General features: G+C 37.0%; 2 protein-coding genes across 3 annotated transcripts in view; one reads left to right on the top strand and one right to left on the bottom strand.

The window, feature by feature from the left end:
* The window catches only part of ankrd52a (ankyrin repeat domain 52a), a 22,495-nt gene extending 12,809 nt beyond the window's left edge, over positions 1 to 9,686 (top strand). Inside the window, exon 28 of the mRNA XM_052594579.1 lies at positions 720 to 9,686. Within this exon, the coding sequence (XP_052450539.1) occupies positions 720 to 970 (251 nt within the window). The 3' untranslated portion in view covers positions 971 to 9,686. The remainder of the gene's footprint in view (positions 1 to 719) is intronic.
* On the bottom strand, positions 4,575 to 17,024 carry slc39a5 (solute carrier family 39 member 5). 2 transcript variants are annotated; one of them, XM_052594605.1, is made up of 12 exons: positions 16,905 to 17,024; positions 16,264 to 16,429; positions 15,667 to 15,890; positions 15,237 to 15,381; positions 13,617 to 13,794; positions 13,344 to 13,513; positions 13,125 to 13,244; positions 12,969 to 13,026; positions 12,739 to 12,885; positions 12,005 to 12,085; positions 11,735 to 11,925; positions 4,575 to 11,597 (listed from the first exon to the last, which is right to left on the bottom strand). In XM_052594605.1, the coding sequence occupies exons 1-12, from the start codon at positions 16,922 to 16,924 to the stop codon at positions 11,448 to 11,450; spliced, it is 1,650 nt and encodes a 549-aa protein (XP_052450565.1). In that variant the 5' UTR covers positions 16,925 to 17,024; the 3' UTR covers positions 4,575 to 11,447. The 2 variants fall into 2 exon arrangements, with proteins under 2 accessions (XP_052450565.1, XP_052450566.1); XM_052594606.1 differs by lacking the exon at positions 12,739 to 12,885.

Raw genomic sequence — 17,024 nt, 5'->3', positions numbered from 1 at the left:
TAATTTACTGTTCTGAACGTGACAAATCTGTTAATTATACCCATTGTAGATGGGCCAGATTTGCTTATTTATACATAATAAATATATATGTATGTACACGGAAGTATTTTTCCGGGAATTGAAAACTAGAGCAGGTAAAAATTTCACTGTGGAGAGAGAAAAAAAAGTTGAATTGCATTTTAAATCACAAAAACATGAGAATTTGAACAGTGTAACTTTAGGTTTGGTTGACTGCATTTTAGCTTTCATGAATAGGCTGATGTCAAGTTAGCCATGTTAGAACTGATATTACATTACATAAATCGCAGCACATTTCAGATGTTAACAAAAAAACGACTTTCTGGAAAATACGGTACATTTGCACAGTGCTCCATCTTAAAGGGACAGTCCACCCCAAATTAATATTCTTTCATGAATTACTCACCTTCATGTCTTTTCAAACCTGTAAGACCTTAAGAAATTAAGATTTTTTTTATGACCTCAAAGATTCTACCATGGTTAAGGCACGGAAACATAGTAAGGACGTCATTAAAACTGTAATTTTAGGAAGCTGTGAGAACACATTCTGTGTGCAAAGAAAAAAAAAGGCATGCACCATTGATACACATTCATTTTTGGGTATTTTCCCTTGAACAACCGCTGCATTAATCATGTAACTGCTACATTTAAATGAGTTCCTCCTCAGCTAAGATGCCTTTTGTGTTTTTGTCCCGTCACAGGTCACACGCCAGCCCTGGCTTGTGCATCCAATAAAGCTGTTGCCGACTGCCTAGCTCTCATTCTGTCAACCATGAAGCCTTCCTCCTCCACGCCCTCCTCGTCCTCACCGTCGTCTCCCAGCCTCAACCTGCTCAAGCACTGTGGCATCACCGCCGCCTGTCCCCCTCTGCCCAATGGAGGCCTTCGCCATGGTTACGGCAAAGATCACCATGGTGCTACTATTGGCTTAGATGGCTGCTTGACCGAGTAAGGCGTCCTTACTCGCTAAAAGAAAAAAAAGAATGCGTGGTCACATGGTTTGGTCCTCTCTACACACCTAGATAAACCTATATGCAATTACAGGCTCACATCCCTCCTGTGCCAGTATCAAAGCTTTTCTTCACATGTCAGTAGAGAGCGAACGAGAGGACGAATTTAGCTATTTATTTTCTATTTATTTTCCCCTGCTTTCATTTTCCGCCCACCCCCTGACTCCCATTTTAGATGCTGTCCATTCAGTACAAGTCTCAAATTTGAACCTAAGCCATCTTATTCGAACCAGTATCCATCACTGGCGAGTCAGTCCTTTATTTCTTCTCCATTTGCAATCGATTCGACTTGGTTCGCGTTAGAATTATGCAGCTGTGTGTCTCCATGCTTACAGTGATAGTGGATGGGTTTCCATATCATGCCTCCTATTTGCGTGATGCTGTGGCCTTGCATAGGAATTTACAGCCTGCCCTGAGGAACAATTTAAACGGGTTACACTAGGTTTGCATGAATTTGCGGGACCATGTATTTGATGGTGGTCTTGTGTGTGTGTGTGTGTGTGTGTGCGTGCACGTGTATGTGTGACATCCACTTTTGCGCAACAGTCCAAGTTTTTCATCCCATACTTGATTATTACGTTTCAAGGTTTTTATGTGAGGTGCAATCTGATTTAGCACAGATCAGGAAAAACAAACAACAACAGAATCATTTTGACAGAAGGGAAACCATACTACCTTAAGCCAAAAGACCAATGACCCCCTGAGAGAGAGGGCTCTGATATATAATGCGTGTTTACTTGTTAGAGAGAAAAGGGATAGTGTTTGGATGGTTTTTGAGGTTGAAAATTAATATTAGGATGATTACAATGAAGGTATTAGGTAGTCCAGATCACTGTTTATAGGTGGGCAAAAGAAAGAGGATTTAAAAGTGTCATGATTTTGGCCGTTTAAACAACATTTTAGAAAGTATAGAAAGCACAAACATCATTACAGATGCAAACGTCCTACACAGTACTTGCTCCTTGGGACCTTTGGTTTTATTTTATTTGCATTTTGGGCCTCATCAAATTTCTTCAATTAAATCTACTGCTTAGTGTGGAGTTGCTTTCACAGTGCCTACTGAATTTAGTTTTGTCTACCTAGGGTCCAGTTAAACACACCATATGCGCTCCCTTAAAGTCGTCGAAATGGTGCTTCGACCAGTGAAACGAGTATTTCACTAAAAATCCGTTATGAATTGATCACCCGAATAGATGAACGTGTGATTCATATATCAGAACCCACTTGGGTTGTTATAGACTTTGGGGAGTGTATACGCTGACTGGACCTTTTTTACATTTGTTTATGGTGTTGAGGAGCAGTCGTGGGTATGACCAAAGTCGAGCAATTTCTAATTACTATTTTAATAGAAACCAATAGATATCCAAAACGGCATTATCTTTTCAATTGAAGTACTTAGCATTCACCCCTGCTCTTTTTAAAATGCTTCCTTATTGCCAAAGGTAGATTAATTAACAAAGTTAAGATTGTGCTTCCATTAGGTTTTTTGCACCTAAACACACAAAATAAGAACATTGTGAATGAGTGTTTAAAACATATTTTTTGTTTGTTTTTTTCACCACAAACAGGCAATATATGCTCAGTCAGTAATGAGACAATCAGTTGAAAGGGCTTTTAATTTTGCCATAGATTTCATTTTTCATAAACACACAAAAGCATACATTTTTATTTTTTTTTTCAATTAGGAAGAGCTATACAAATCTATATCTCTTAATTCAAGAATTCATGCAGGCTTTCAGGTGTGAAATGTGGACTTGTTCTCAATTATACCAATACTATTGCTTTCATTACAGTATATCAGGATTTTAGTGATTTAGAGTAGCTTTGAAGTATTGTAACATTAACTGATATTTTATGGGTGAATGAAAGTGTGTAGACAAAGGAAACTTATGTTAGATGTTTAAAGGCTGTGTGGAGAGCATATTTATACTGATTCACGAAATGACCTCTTCGTCTTTGTAATGACAGATTTTGGCTGCTTTAACCAGTTTCTCCACTCCACGCAGACCTGATAGAAAGCACTTGCTTATTCAGTAACAAAGGATGATAAAATACACTTTTGCCTCTGTCACAAGCTGTAAATGGGCAAATATCTGACCTCTACTTGCAAGAGTACAAATTTGCATGTGTGCAAATCGGATTCGTCAAGTTATATCACAGCGTTTTGCCTGGGAAATTGTTTTGAGTGTGTTACATGACTTAGAGGAAGTCCCTCTTGGGAGCTTATTTACCTGTAATTGAGCTTGACTTTATCATGTAATAACTTTTTGCTGCAGTTTGGTGGAGGGAATCAGTGCGTGTGTAGACAGCACAAGGTACGATAATGAAGTGCAAGTTGATGAGCTTGAAGTAATTTGCACTGCCATTTGTTTCAAATCTTTAGCTGTACAATTTATTTGGAACAGCTAATGTTTGACCAACTTTACTCACTGCTTGTAGTTGTACAAAAGAAAAAAATTTAAAAAAAATATTTAAAAATTTAGTCTAGCTAATCGTACCACATGTAGTTGAGTTTTAAGAACAAGTGCCCGTGGAGCCTGTGATTAATTAAACATTTCATTTTGGTGCAAGAAAAAGTGCTGCTTTCGATTGTATCTTGGAGCTTATTTTTTTTTGTGAGGGGATCCTTTTAAATTTATTAATGAAAATAATTCTTATCCAGCCAAAACAAACTAAGCCGTACTTGTTTTAATTTCCTCCAATTTCTAATTGTCTTATTGGCATTGCACTTAATTCTTTTAATTTTGTCAAATGTATGCCATGATGGTAGCAGCTTGCTTCGATGTTGGTGAAAAACTTGTATGCAGTAGTTAGCGATTAAACAATTAGCTTGACAACAGGAACTTTGGAACTGAACCCTTTCAGAACTTTTAATAGGCTGAGTTGGTGCATTAGGTGTCCTTTGTATGAACAATAAGGGAACCGGTCACAAAGTGGCAAGACTTTTTTTTTGTAGGGTAGAGTACTGATAAGGGGAGGTTTCCTCCCTAAATCATTTAGTGCCATAACTTTTATATTTCCTTTCTCATTTTGAGACGTTTGTAAAAATTTGAATGAATGGTTCTTTGGGTTCAGTTTTTGAGTGTGCGTCAAGACCATTACCAAAAAAAAAAACCCAACAAAGTCCAAGCTAATATAAGCTACTGTGCCCATTATATTTTTTTTGAAGATCCACTTAGTGCGTTATTTATTAAAAATGCCAGTACGTTCACATACAGACGGTCTAAAAATGCCAGTATATTGGTAACTGAGCTATACTTTGGTGGAGATCACCTCCATCTGAAAGATTTCATGGCTAAGCTATAACTTAGCATTTGCCCAGATAAATTGAGTAGCCGGATTTGAGTCATTCAGTCAATGGCTCCTTCAGAAATTATATTTTATAAATGTTCCATAAAAATCGATCGCTCCCACCTACCATTGATAATTTGAGGTTTATTTTTAAGCAATGGAATTATGAAATGCCTTAATTTCATTATAAACCGAAGGGCAAATTTGACATTTCCATAGCTTTTCATGTTTTATTCTTGATCAGAAATTGTGAGCTTGTTTTTTTTTTTACATAACTTTGCTATGAAGGGCCAGCTTTCATTTCCTGTTGATTAATTTATAATGGTTGCAATTACATGCAGGCAGCTGGAGACTAGAGTAGTCTAATAATTGTAACCATACTGTTGAAAAGCAAATTTATTGTAGCTAACTCAGTGTCCTTATTGTATGTCCATCCTCGCATTTTTGTATCAGTATCTTTTTTTTTCTTGCAAAGGTATTAATGGCTGATAGAATGTCTGTTTTACCTCAGTGGACCTCAACGTCCCTACTACTTGAAGACACATCCATTTAAGGCAATACTCAAAACACCTGTTTCATTTAACCTACGTCTATCTCCCAACTTTTTGCCTTAAGAGGAAACGTTATAGTTCAGCAGTCGCAGGACTTGAGAGATTTTGTCGTTAACCTGGGATCTCGTTTCGATGAGATTCATAAGAAGCACACTGTTCTATAGGTTGTTTTGCTGAAAGATGTACCATAATGGCTTCTGGCCTAAAAATAATAATTTTCATGGAATTTATTAGAAGTTTTTGCACTAGAACAGAGGGATTTTTTTTTTTTTATACATGTTTCAAATCTTTAGCTGTAAAATTTATCTGGAACAGATAATGTTTGACCAACTTTACTCATTAAGCAAAAATCTGCTAATGTTGGGTTTAGGTTCTACTAGATGAAGCATTTAAAGTACTGATTTATAAAAACACCAATTTGCAGAAAAAAATCAGTATGGGAACACTGGTATTGAATGGTAAACGATCTGGGAATACATCTTAGAATGTATTATCCAATGCTAAATTAGTTTATACAAGAACGAGTAGATACATTTTCTCCCCATTTTTCTGTCTTAGTTGAAACATTTAGGTAGTGAATACTTGTGTGCTGTTATAAATGCAAATATTTCTAACAAGGTAAATAACAAGAGCACAAGAAGATGTGCTGTACATAATTCCTCAAGAAGTGTGGTCAGAATTGCCTTGACGTGGCAATCTTACCTCATAAACTAGCTGTCCTTAAAATCTATCATGCTATAAATATATACTGGTACATGAAATTTGGGTGGGCTTTTAGCTACGCATGCTCCGTTCAACTGGAATCCTAAGGTTCACGTTCCGAGGCCTTGAATTGGAAAACATTGGCGTTCTCAAGGGGTGCTCTTGAACTTGATGATGTCCTTCACCCTGGCTTAGTGTTACTTCATGTTTCTACTCCGTAAGCGCTAATAGTTCAAATTGTAAAACTGCAAGCGAATGATCTAATCTCGAATAGCTGCTTATTGTTGTTCTCGCCAGCAGCAAGTTTTCATAAGGCTAGTTAGAAGACCAGCGGAGCCTGACTGAATGGCTGATCTGACAAGGCACGTAGGGATCCCTTTAAAAAACATTTTCATATTTAAAAAAAAAAGTAGCTATGCAGGAATACTTCCTTTTATCTCGCAGAGTTGCATAGTTCATTGACCGATCACAGATCTTCAGACGTTCATCTGTAAATCTAACACTGAGCTTAAATGCTTGTTGGCTTCAGTTGAGAAAATGACTGCTTTGCGTGGCATGCTGCTATTTCTTTGGAGTCTGTAAGCATCATCATCTCTTTAAAGTACTACACTTTGTGATGAGTATGTGGGATTGTGCCTTTTGTTATCAAGTACATGCCACAGGGTATGGTCTTCCATTAACACCTTTAGTGAGCCTTATGAATGAACAACAATGAAAAAAAAAAATAGCCACCATCCACGTGGTTGCGTTTTGAGCCATCAAAACTTGCGATAAAATTTGTCACGACACCGCAGATGAATAATTAACTTTTGTAAACTGAATGAAACCATAACGGCAAAACATTTGATCGGTTCTAGCTAGTGACCTGTTCAAACTCTGTATGGAAAAATCGTGTTTAGTTTAACAATGTGTGAACTCTAGTGAAGTAGATGTGCTGTGTCGTTTTGTGTGGTAATGCATTGGAGATTTATTGTAACCCAGTGTATTGTAGAATGTTGGCATGACTCCTTTTCTCTATGTTGTATCGACGTCAAAGTATCCACCTGAAATGGACTGAAGTGCAATAACTTTTTTTGTGCGCCATAGTATCCTTAATGGAGGAAAATGCCCTCTTACATCAATTTTATTTTTATTTTTTTAAGCAGGGTATTTTATTTCACTTATTTATTTTTTTGGAATGTACAAATTTGAACTCCTTCCTGCTTTGCCTCCATAAGTGGCACTTTCTTGTGGAATGTACAATGGACTTGGTGGAAACTGTGATGGGTGTCAAAGCCTTATCAATACTTCTTGCTTACTGGAAAGATGGCATTTCTGTTTGCTCATTGGTTGATAGGTCAAAGAGTGCAGTTTTCCATGTACCTTCTCCAGTGCCACTTAAAGTCAGTGTCTGCTTTCGTGGCATGTTAAGCATTTGTGTGTGTGTGTTGGTGGGTGTTTAGACTTGTTCATTTACCACTAATCAATTGATTTGATACCAAAATCAAAGCGCATTGCCTAGAATTACAGTTCTTTTTTTGGATTAGAGATTTGAAGGTTCTATTTGGAAATGGTACCTTGAATGTCGTTGTTGTCAGCAGTGAAGTATGCAGGGTTTTATTTCTCCCCACACAACATTTGAACTTTGGGCCATATGTTTTGCGGTACCAAAGAACGTTTCGTTGCTTATCTTCGGATCTTTTTTTTTTTTTTTTTTTTTGTCTGACATCAAGATCCCAATATTTGTCATTAAATGTCTTCGGAAGTTTTAAAAAAATAATCCTGTGTCATAAAAAAAAACATTCCTTTTTGAATTTCATTGTATAAAACAGAAGTACTGTTGACAACCAATACCAGAAGTCAAATAATTATCTTCAGAAAACCCGAATGACCAACAAGGTCCTTCATTTTGGCTTCAAACAATCAATGCTTTCGTATTTCATATCACAGGGAGCACACTGAATAAAGTAATCTAGTATTTCACACAACATAGGACCAATGTATGTCTCTGTAGAGATGGCCACTTGATTTCATTCAAGAACAAGCAATACAAGTATCAAGAGACAATTGTATATTTCTAAAGATTTGTTGGCTCTGGCTGCTTTTGGCCTGGCCATGTAATCTGTGGCACCTTAGGTTAACACCCTCTTCTTGTAACTGAATCCAACATAAGAGATTTCAGTGCTGAGAGAGCCTTATTTCACTCAAACTGAATGTGAATTGGATGCTTGCAGGATTTGGCCATTTTGAAGCGACTGGCTTTAATCGAGCGGATCTCCTGCATCCCGTGTTTGAATCCAGTTTCACTAGGACCCGCCGTCTTTAAGACTTTCCAAAAGATTGCTGTTATGAAAAAAAAAAAAAATCTAAAGTACTACACTGTGGCTGTGTTTCCATTGCCGAAATGCAGAATCAATCTGTCGAGATGGATTCCTGCTAAAAAAGGGTTACTGTCAATGCTTCCAAGCACTGCTTGAACATGCCAAGTTTTTGAAAAGCATTACGACATGAAGAAAATCTGACCCTGACTTAAAAAAAAAATCAAAACACAAAACTGCATTATATACTTGAGTATTGAAATCCAAGCCGTTCTCCGCTAACTGTTTCGACAATGGAAACATAGCAGGCAATCGTGTAGGGCAGCACCCAGTGTGTATGTGTTGTGTGTGTGTGTGTGTGTGAGTGCGACAAACAGGGGTCATATCAACCCTGTATACCTCATCGACATATCTGCAAATATTCTTATCCTGTCTTTAAGTTGAACGTGTAGGAGATACCATCACCAGCAGAAGCCTGGGACCATTGCAGGGTCTATGACATCACACTGATTCCGTATCAACCAATAAGATCACCACTTGCTTGCGTAAAACACCTGCCGCTCTGCTTCAAGCCTGACCCATCGCCGATACAATGGTTTAGAATTAGCGAAACGTGAGGCATTTTTAAGTAGCATTATCCTACCTCTGTGTTACAGCTTGATGCATTGAAAACTCCACCAATTGTTGATGACAAATGGAAATCTATATGTATATGAACAGATATATAACTTATAACCAACAATAGGTGATATAAGATGACAGTTAGCGTACTTGACTGTGTGTCTGTCTATGTGTAACATGATATTTGTGTGATACACATAAGTGTATACACAACAGAGTACCACTGGAATGTGAAGCCAGACTGTATTATGATTTTTTTTCTTTGAATCCAGCTTTTTCCCGATTATATTTCAAATGATGTCATATGTGTCTTGCCTCTGCCGCTCCTTCTTTGCTTTATTTTGACAAAACAGGGAAAAATATCAGCCTATACTAGCTGGCATTTACATTAGTGCTCATTTTTCCTTCCGTTTTTTTGTCTCTTTAACTTTCTCTCACTTCTAAATGTTCACTGTGAGCGCTCTGAACTCAAGTTTACAGCTCTTCATGGTATGTACGTGTATATGGTCGAGTTCAGTAGAATGCGTGGATGGTTGTATGACTTTGGTACTGAAGCAACAACTCAATTTTCTACTGGTGTTGGGGGTTTGAAAGGGGGTTGGTTGGTTTGAGTTATGCACATTCATTCTGTACTAAAATATGGGGTATGTAGAGTTCCCTAGCCTTACGCCCTTCCAAAAACACTACTCCGGTCACTGACTAATCCGCATTAGCTATATGCCACCCTGCCAACTTTGTACCTCTGTACATATCCATTTTGGACCTGGGGGAGCGGGGCGAATTCGGTGGATTCTGCCTGAATCTGTCAGGACGGTCACGTGACCCCCTCCTTGACCTGAGGAAGGCGAACCCTCACCCTTTCAACCCCATAAAAAGACCTCAAGCCATTCATTTCCTTATGTGACAATGCAATCCTGAAAGCACTTTGCCTTGTTAATTCATACTATGAGCTTGTGAATGGTGACTTGTTACTAACAGATGTTAAACTCTGTACATGTATTTAAGTAAGAAAGAACATAATCATTTTTAATTTAAGCTTATTAAAAATGAATTGGTCTCTGACTTTAAAGACAAAAAAAAATCCCATATGTTTTTGTTAGTCAGGTTCATGAACTGCTGCAGCCAGTAGATCTTGTCATTCAGTATCGTGGCTTAGAATTGGTAATGTTGAAATAAAATGCTATTGCTACATATAAGTTGTTGTGGTGTGTCTCTCTTTTGTAGCTCTGAACACTACAAAAGTTTACCATGTTGAAACAGACTAAATTTAGGACTAAATTTGGCCAGTAGTTCAGATTGATACGTGCCCTGCTAATATTTTAATTGGTGTTTTTCTTTTCCCTTTAGTTTATTTCTAGAATAAAAAAAATGGAAAAGGTAATTGTCACTGACAAACCTAACTTTCTTGCAATTATATGTGTTGTTTTAATAATTTACAAAACTATTATTTAGCATAGCACCTTTAAAAGAGTATTTTCTCAAAGCACTTTACAACACAAGCAAGCAAAACAATCCAAAGTAATACATAAAAATACAAAATAACAATCAGTTAAAAGTAAGATGAAAATAAAGTAGTTTTTTTTTTTTTTTATGCTTCCCTGATGTCAGCCGGGAGAGAATTCCACAATTTAAGGGCTTAAGATGAAAAGGTCTGATCATCCCCAGAACACAGCCATGTTTTAGGAACAATTTAAAGACCTCTCTGAGAAGATCGCAAATTGTGACTAGGTGTATAGGGAATTAAAAGCTCAGCCAAGTACTGAGGAGCCAGATGATGAGAACTTTAAAATCGATATGGAATCTAACCAGGAGCCAGTGCAACAATTCCAAAACAGGACTTATATAATCAACAACCTTGGCCCTGAAAGAATGCTTGATGCTGAATCTTGTGAATGCTCATATTTCTTAATACAAGATTTTATAATAGTCTAGACAAGAAAAGACAAATTAATGAATTAACCTTTCATCAATATGATATATGATGTAAATCTGCGTATCGTCAGCATAAAAATGGTAGGTAAGTTTGAGAGATTTTAACAGTTGCCCAAGAGGAAAAATATAAAGGCTGAAAAGCAAGGGGACTAAGTAATGAGCCCTGAGGGACACCAGTACTAACAGGACCAGCCTCTGATCTGTGACCATCCAAAAAAACAAAATTACTATGATCCGTAAATTAGGATTTGAACCAATCCAGAGCAATCTCGGTCATCCCAAAGAGCAGTTCAAGTCGACTAGGTAATATTGTTTGGTATCAAAAGCTGCACTTTATATTGACTCAGACATGCTTTCCAAGCCTGATGAAAAACTCTCAAGCCAAAGCAACAGCATTTATGTTCCAGTTTGAGGCAAGCAAACTTCTTTGAGTGCAGGTTGTTTTTGCTATGTTAATTTGCAATAGTTTTTAGAAATCATTCAGGTTAAAATTATGGAATTGTAACTAAATTTATAACCAATAGCCATAACTTCATTATGGTTATAATTTCATAAATGCTCTTTTTTTTCTGGAAACAATTTCATTATAGTTGTTATAAAGGTTAAAAAAATTTTTTTTAAAGCATAGTATAAAGTTGCAAGAACAGAAACAGAGAAACAGTTATATGATAAATGAAAAAAGTCCTTACGACACAGCATTTAATTCATTCAGGCCTGAAAAACTCTCATCAGACCATTCTTATAGAAAAGCCCTAGAATTTTCTGTAGATGTCATCATTCAGTAAGAAGATTTTCTTAAATAAAATTCAGCTTAGGTTGAAAAGAAGTTGCCTAAGGATCCATATATACGAGTTCCTCCCACTGTATCTCTTTATAGCAATCCATCCAGTGCACTTTCTTCAGAATATCCACACATTAGCGACACGGTAGTTCATTACGGGATGAGGTAAATACATAATACCACTGCCTGGATGGAAATTCTGAAGTGACATCCTGAGGATTTCATTTAGAAAGTTTTCATATCCTTAGACTTCTCCCAGGCTAACAGCAATATGGTCCTCAAAAAGGGCGATGCAAAGCATGATGGCGCCCCCTATAAGCAGCCCCAGACTCTGCAGGAGGAAACGCTTCAAAGGGCTCAGAGATCCAGCATCTCCATGGAGCATTTCAGGCATCTAGAGAGAAACAGAAACTTGAAATTATATAAAGACACTGTATTCAGTGTGATTATTATGGCTATAGTAGCTTTTCAAAATAAAATTAAGTCATAGATAAATTAACATTACTGTATTTTGGCTATCAAGATTATTACCATGTCAGCAAGAGCAACATAAAGGAAGACCCCAGCAGTGATGGTGAGAATCCAAGGTGAGTGTGTCGCCCACTGGTTTCCCAGTGCAGTTCCTGTGAAAACGCCAACAAAACCCAGCAGAGCAGAGATAAGGCTAAACACAGCCAGTCTGCGTACAGGCCAGCCTGCAGCCAACAACACCGCCAAATCCCCTGCAGACACAAGCAAAGAAATCTATGTATGCAATACTCATAATTCATAATGAACATAATAGAAATGAGTCAGTCATACCTAACTCATGAGGAAGCTCATGGCAGAACACAGCGATTGTAGTGCTGAGTCCTCCTGTCAGACTCTGAGAAAATGCAACACCTGGAGGAGAACAAGAACATGCATAAGTTAAATTTATTAAGATTAAAGTGTCAGATTTGTTTAAAATATATATATATATATATATATATATATATATATATATATATATATATATATTTATTTATTTATTCATTCCCAAATGAAAGCAACCATACGTAGTTTTGTGTATTTTTGTGACTTTGAAGCCCCCTACAGTTAAGTGAGTGAAATTCACTGTTGTAAATATATGGGGGGGGGGGGGGGGATTGATGTGACACAGCCAAGTTGGTGACCCATACTCACAATTCATGCTCTGCATTTAACCCATCCAAAGTGCACACACACACCATGAACACACACCCTGAGCAGTGGGAAGCCATTTATGCTGCGGCGCCCAGGGAGCAGCTCGGGGTTCAGTGCCTTGCTCAAGGGCACCTCAGAAAAACTTACATACAGTTGCTTTAAAGGTGCACTAATTAACCGTTATATTTCATTGGTTTCTATATAAGTGTTTCTCAGATGGGTTTGCTTATGGGCCTAACCTACTACCAATAGGCTACTCCTAGTATTATTTAGCTAAATTATTCATTGAATGCATGTACATAATTTTGAACCATTTTAAAATGGTTACTTATTACTTAATACACCTTTAATGTCTAATAATTTTTCTGTACCAATGGCTAGTCCATCTGTGAGGTTATGTATCCCATCTCCCATGACCACCATCCATGCCATGCTTCTGATGCCCTTCTTCCCTGATCCAGTCTGCACATGAGAATGGCCATGCCCTGAACTCTCATCCTGATTGGCTGATGAGGTACCTACGACAGAGTTCAAATGAATTCAGATGTTTCATAATTATAAATGAATTAATGCTCTTTCTCTTGTCTGAAAATAAACATACATTGCAGTGCGTCCAGCTCCCTTCCAGACTCAGCATCATGTTTCCTTTTCTTTAAATTCTGTTTGAAGAAAGGGGGAAAAAATCAATTATTGGGGAAACATTTCCAGATCTCTTTTCCTATAAATAATAATTTAAATCCCACTGGATGAAAGTTACCTTGAAATGCTGTTTAAGTCCCAGAAGGCTTTCAAAGACAAACAGAAAGTAAAGTCCTCCCAACACGCTCAGACCCTTGAAAACAGCATCCCGATGTTCAGTGTGCTGACTGAAGATTGCCTAAAATCACAAATAATATACATTTGTAGTACATGACGTATTATAGAATAATTATATAGTTTCTTGAAATTATGTTTAATTGTGTATTTTGCTTCTTACATGGGGCAGGAGGTGCAGGAGGGCATCTCCGCATAACGTGCCCACTGCCATGCCAGCCATCGGGCAGAGGAATATTTGAAGGACGGAAGGTTGAAGCAGGGGTGCCAGTCCCAGGGCAACTAGGGAAGGCAAACTGATAACAAAGAGTGCCAAGGAGGCCCATCCTAGTGCTGAAATACAATGACTTTATTTAACCAGCTCTATCATGAAAACAAACTTGATTCTGAATCTCTCAAACTTCACACTTGACAGAAACCGTGTACACACACACACCTCTCAGGAAACCCTCGCTGGTTTTGCTTCCCTGGGTCTGCTCCTCTGTGTGCTGCAGACACACTCCGCTGTCAATCTGGTACAAGAGGGCAGGACACAGGAAGGTGAAATGGGCAGGAGTGATATGGGACGCTTGGCCCAACCCGAAGTTCCACAGGAGCTGGGTAACATTTAGACACTGCAATAAGGAAAAAATAAAGATGAGATGAGAATCAGATTCAACATTATTACACATCTCTGTGAAATACTCCACTATGATTGGTCATTCAAGGCTTGTGCTACTTCCATATCCCTCGTATCAGATGCAGACTCGCGATCTCTTGTTTTCTACAAACACAACTGATGCCATGTTGTGTATCAGTTATCAGCCATAGTAAAAATGACCTCAGAGGACTTAAAGTACTAATATTATTGTAACGGTCGTAATTGCAATGGTCATGTCACTTTTGTGCAATGTAATGGACTGTTTATTTCCTTATTTAACATTTTCAATAATATACAAGCAAAATTATACTTTAGATTTATTTTGCTGTAACGAGGCCTGACTTACTGCATTACTACAAAAGTTGAAATCATGAGGTAAAAAGTTAACATTTTGGTATACTATATCATAATTACGTGATTAAAATGTCTAAACTATTACAAAAAAGTCGTTATATGGCAAAATTATCATGCGGTCATAATTATGACTTTTCATCATGTAAGTTAGAACTTTGTCATCATTTTTATTTCATGATTTCAAACTTGTCAAACTAGTTTTTCTCATAATTTTGACTTTTTGTCACAATTGCAGATATTTCTGTCGTATTTCTGACTATATTTTATATGTATTATATATGTATATTTTAACTCATAAATTTGATGTTTTAAAGCATTACTTTTTTGACGTAATTTTGACTTTTAGATTATAATAATAGAACGATTACTTGGATTTTAACTCGTACTTTTGATTTTATCCCATAACTGTGCTATGTAATAATTATGGCTCTTTAGTTCGTAATTATAACATTTTAGACCATAGTTTTAATGTTTTATATAACTTTTGACTTTTTAATGTTACAATTATGACTATTACCTAATAATAATAACTTTTTGAATTATGACTAGATGTTTTATAAATTTGACTTTTATCTCATAATTACAATTTAGTATCTCATAATTTCAAAGAAAAAGGCTTCCATACTTCCATACTTGCATGCTTACATATTGCATATATTGTGATGTAGATGCTAATCCACAGTTGTGTGCTTGTATAGTCCTATAAGGCTTCTTGAGTAGTTTAACCAGGATAATCTGATCACCCAGCATCACCAGAAGTTTTATCATGGTCAACTATCTTTGCAAGCCTTTTCCAGAGTTTTGCAGATATACAGAATTATATCATATTCTGGCCCACTGTCTAGACCAGCACTAACCAGCTTTAACCAGCCTCTCAGCAGTGACCTCTTACATGATTATCCCTCTCCAAAATAGTTGGTGTACCATACACAGAACAGGAACAATTAATTGAATTTTACTGTCTGCACACCTCAAGATATCAACAGACCTTTGGTCATGTGATAGTGGTAGACTTTGTCCATTTGTAGCACACTAACAGGAAGTTTAGGAGTAAATACTCACATTTCCATGTAGGTGTTTCTCCGTCGGATGGTCTGACAGCGCTGATACACTTTCTTCCAGTTTGTGTCTTAGACCAGGATGTGGAAAATAATCTGACTGACCCCATTCTGCAGGAGATCCACCGAGCACTGACTTAATGTGGGGACTAGGATAGAATATTTTAATGGAATAGTCATTAGAATGAGCACAAAACTGTATTTGAATTATATAAACAATAACCAGATCAAATAAAGGGAATAAACTATGGTTTTGTGGGAATAATAAAAGGTTACATTTTAAAAAGATGACTTTATAGTCAATAACCATCAGTAAGTGTATATATATATATATATATATATATATATATATATATATATATATATATATATATATATAAAGATTCTAAATTGAAAGAGTAGAGAATATTACAATAATACTTTAGCCATATTACTTTTCTTTGAGTGGAGGTGAGTTTGTGGTCCTTTGAGGATGGTGATGGTCTTCATGTGAGTGGGAATGGGATTGGGGTTGAGAAGAATGCTTCACTCCACCATGTCGGATGTCCAGGACACTGACTTCCCCAAGACCTAAACTGCCAAGCAACTCCTGCAGACCCTCATAGGTCAAAGTCCCATTGTCCCCATACTGAAGAAACAGGCGTTGCAAGTAGTAGCCCTTGGAAGAAGATTAAATCTGACTATTATACCAACAGACATCATTTTCAGGGTTCACACATGTCAATGTCTTTATGATAGTGCTTTGGTGTCATAAACTTAGTCTGCAACCGTAACTCCAGTCCATGAATTTCAACATACGTACTAGAACCACAACTCTAACCTAGTTAAATTTGAGTGATTGCATCAGTCATTGTTGATAAGATTTTTTTGCACTCAGTGTAACACTCAAGCAAAAAGCACTTGATCTCTTAATGTTTTGAAAAATCCCTCAAGGTAAATCTCATTAGTCACTGTCAATTCTCAAAGACAAGCTACAAAAACAATGATTGCTTACTTAAACATCATGATTTGACATAATCATCCAAACGTACCTGCTCTTCAAAAGCTTCCTCTAAGTGTTCCTGTGTAGATTTGACTTGTGTGCTTTCATTTGACTTTCTGAGCTTGTCGAACTGGTGTGTTGCCTGTACAAGTATGTCTGGTACCATAACAGAAATCATACAGTGGTAGAGCAGAAGATTGAAGCTCAGAGTCGTCCTAAGGGAAAGTACCAATAAATATGAATTATTTCTGCACGTGGGCCTCAGCATTCAGTATAACACAATTTTAATTAAAGAAGCATAATTCAATAGGCATTTATTAATAAATCCATGAGGTTTAAGGGAGGCAAAATTGAGACTTTTACTCAAGTTTCCTGCTTCTCAGCTTATTCCTTTGAGAAAATAGTCACAATACTTTTATGTGTTTCTCCTGCAGTTTAAAATAAATCTCAACAAAGCTCCCAAGATCTGGATTCAAAAGGAGGCATATCTAGCAGTGTATTGCACTGTATTTCAAAAACATGTAACAAACATTCAGAGCTATAAAAGAGCAACATTCTATCAATATATAGCAATAAAAACTCTTAAATCGAAAGCATACAGAAAGCACATTCCAAAGTCAAGCAAAGTATTTAAAGACTCCAAAATGCAATTTTAAAGAATTTATGCTTTAACTCTGATTCACTCTTTACCAGACTGTCTGTCCACCCATTATTTTTGCAGTCTCGTAATCCCGTTACATGATCTCCAGTCTCCTCTCAGTATGTGTTTAAGCATGAAGCATGGCGCATTGTTTTATGAAGAGGAGGTTA

The sequence above is a fragment of the Carassius gibelio genome, chromosome B23 (genome assembly GCF_023724105.1).
Source record: "Carassius gibelio isolate Cgi1373 ecotype wild population from Czech Republic chromosome B23, carGib1.2-hapl.c, whole genome shotgun sequence".
Taxonomy (NCBI): domain Eukaryota; kingdom Metazoa; phylum Chordata; class Actinopteri; order Cypriniformes; family Cyprinidae; genus Carassius; species Carassius gibelio.
Note: the sequence above shows the minus strand (reverse complement) of the source record. Positions and strands in the feature narration are given on the sequence as shown.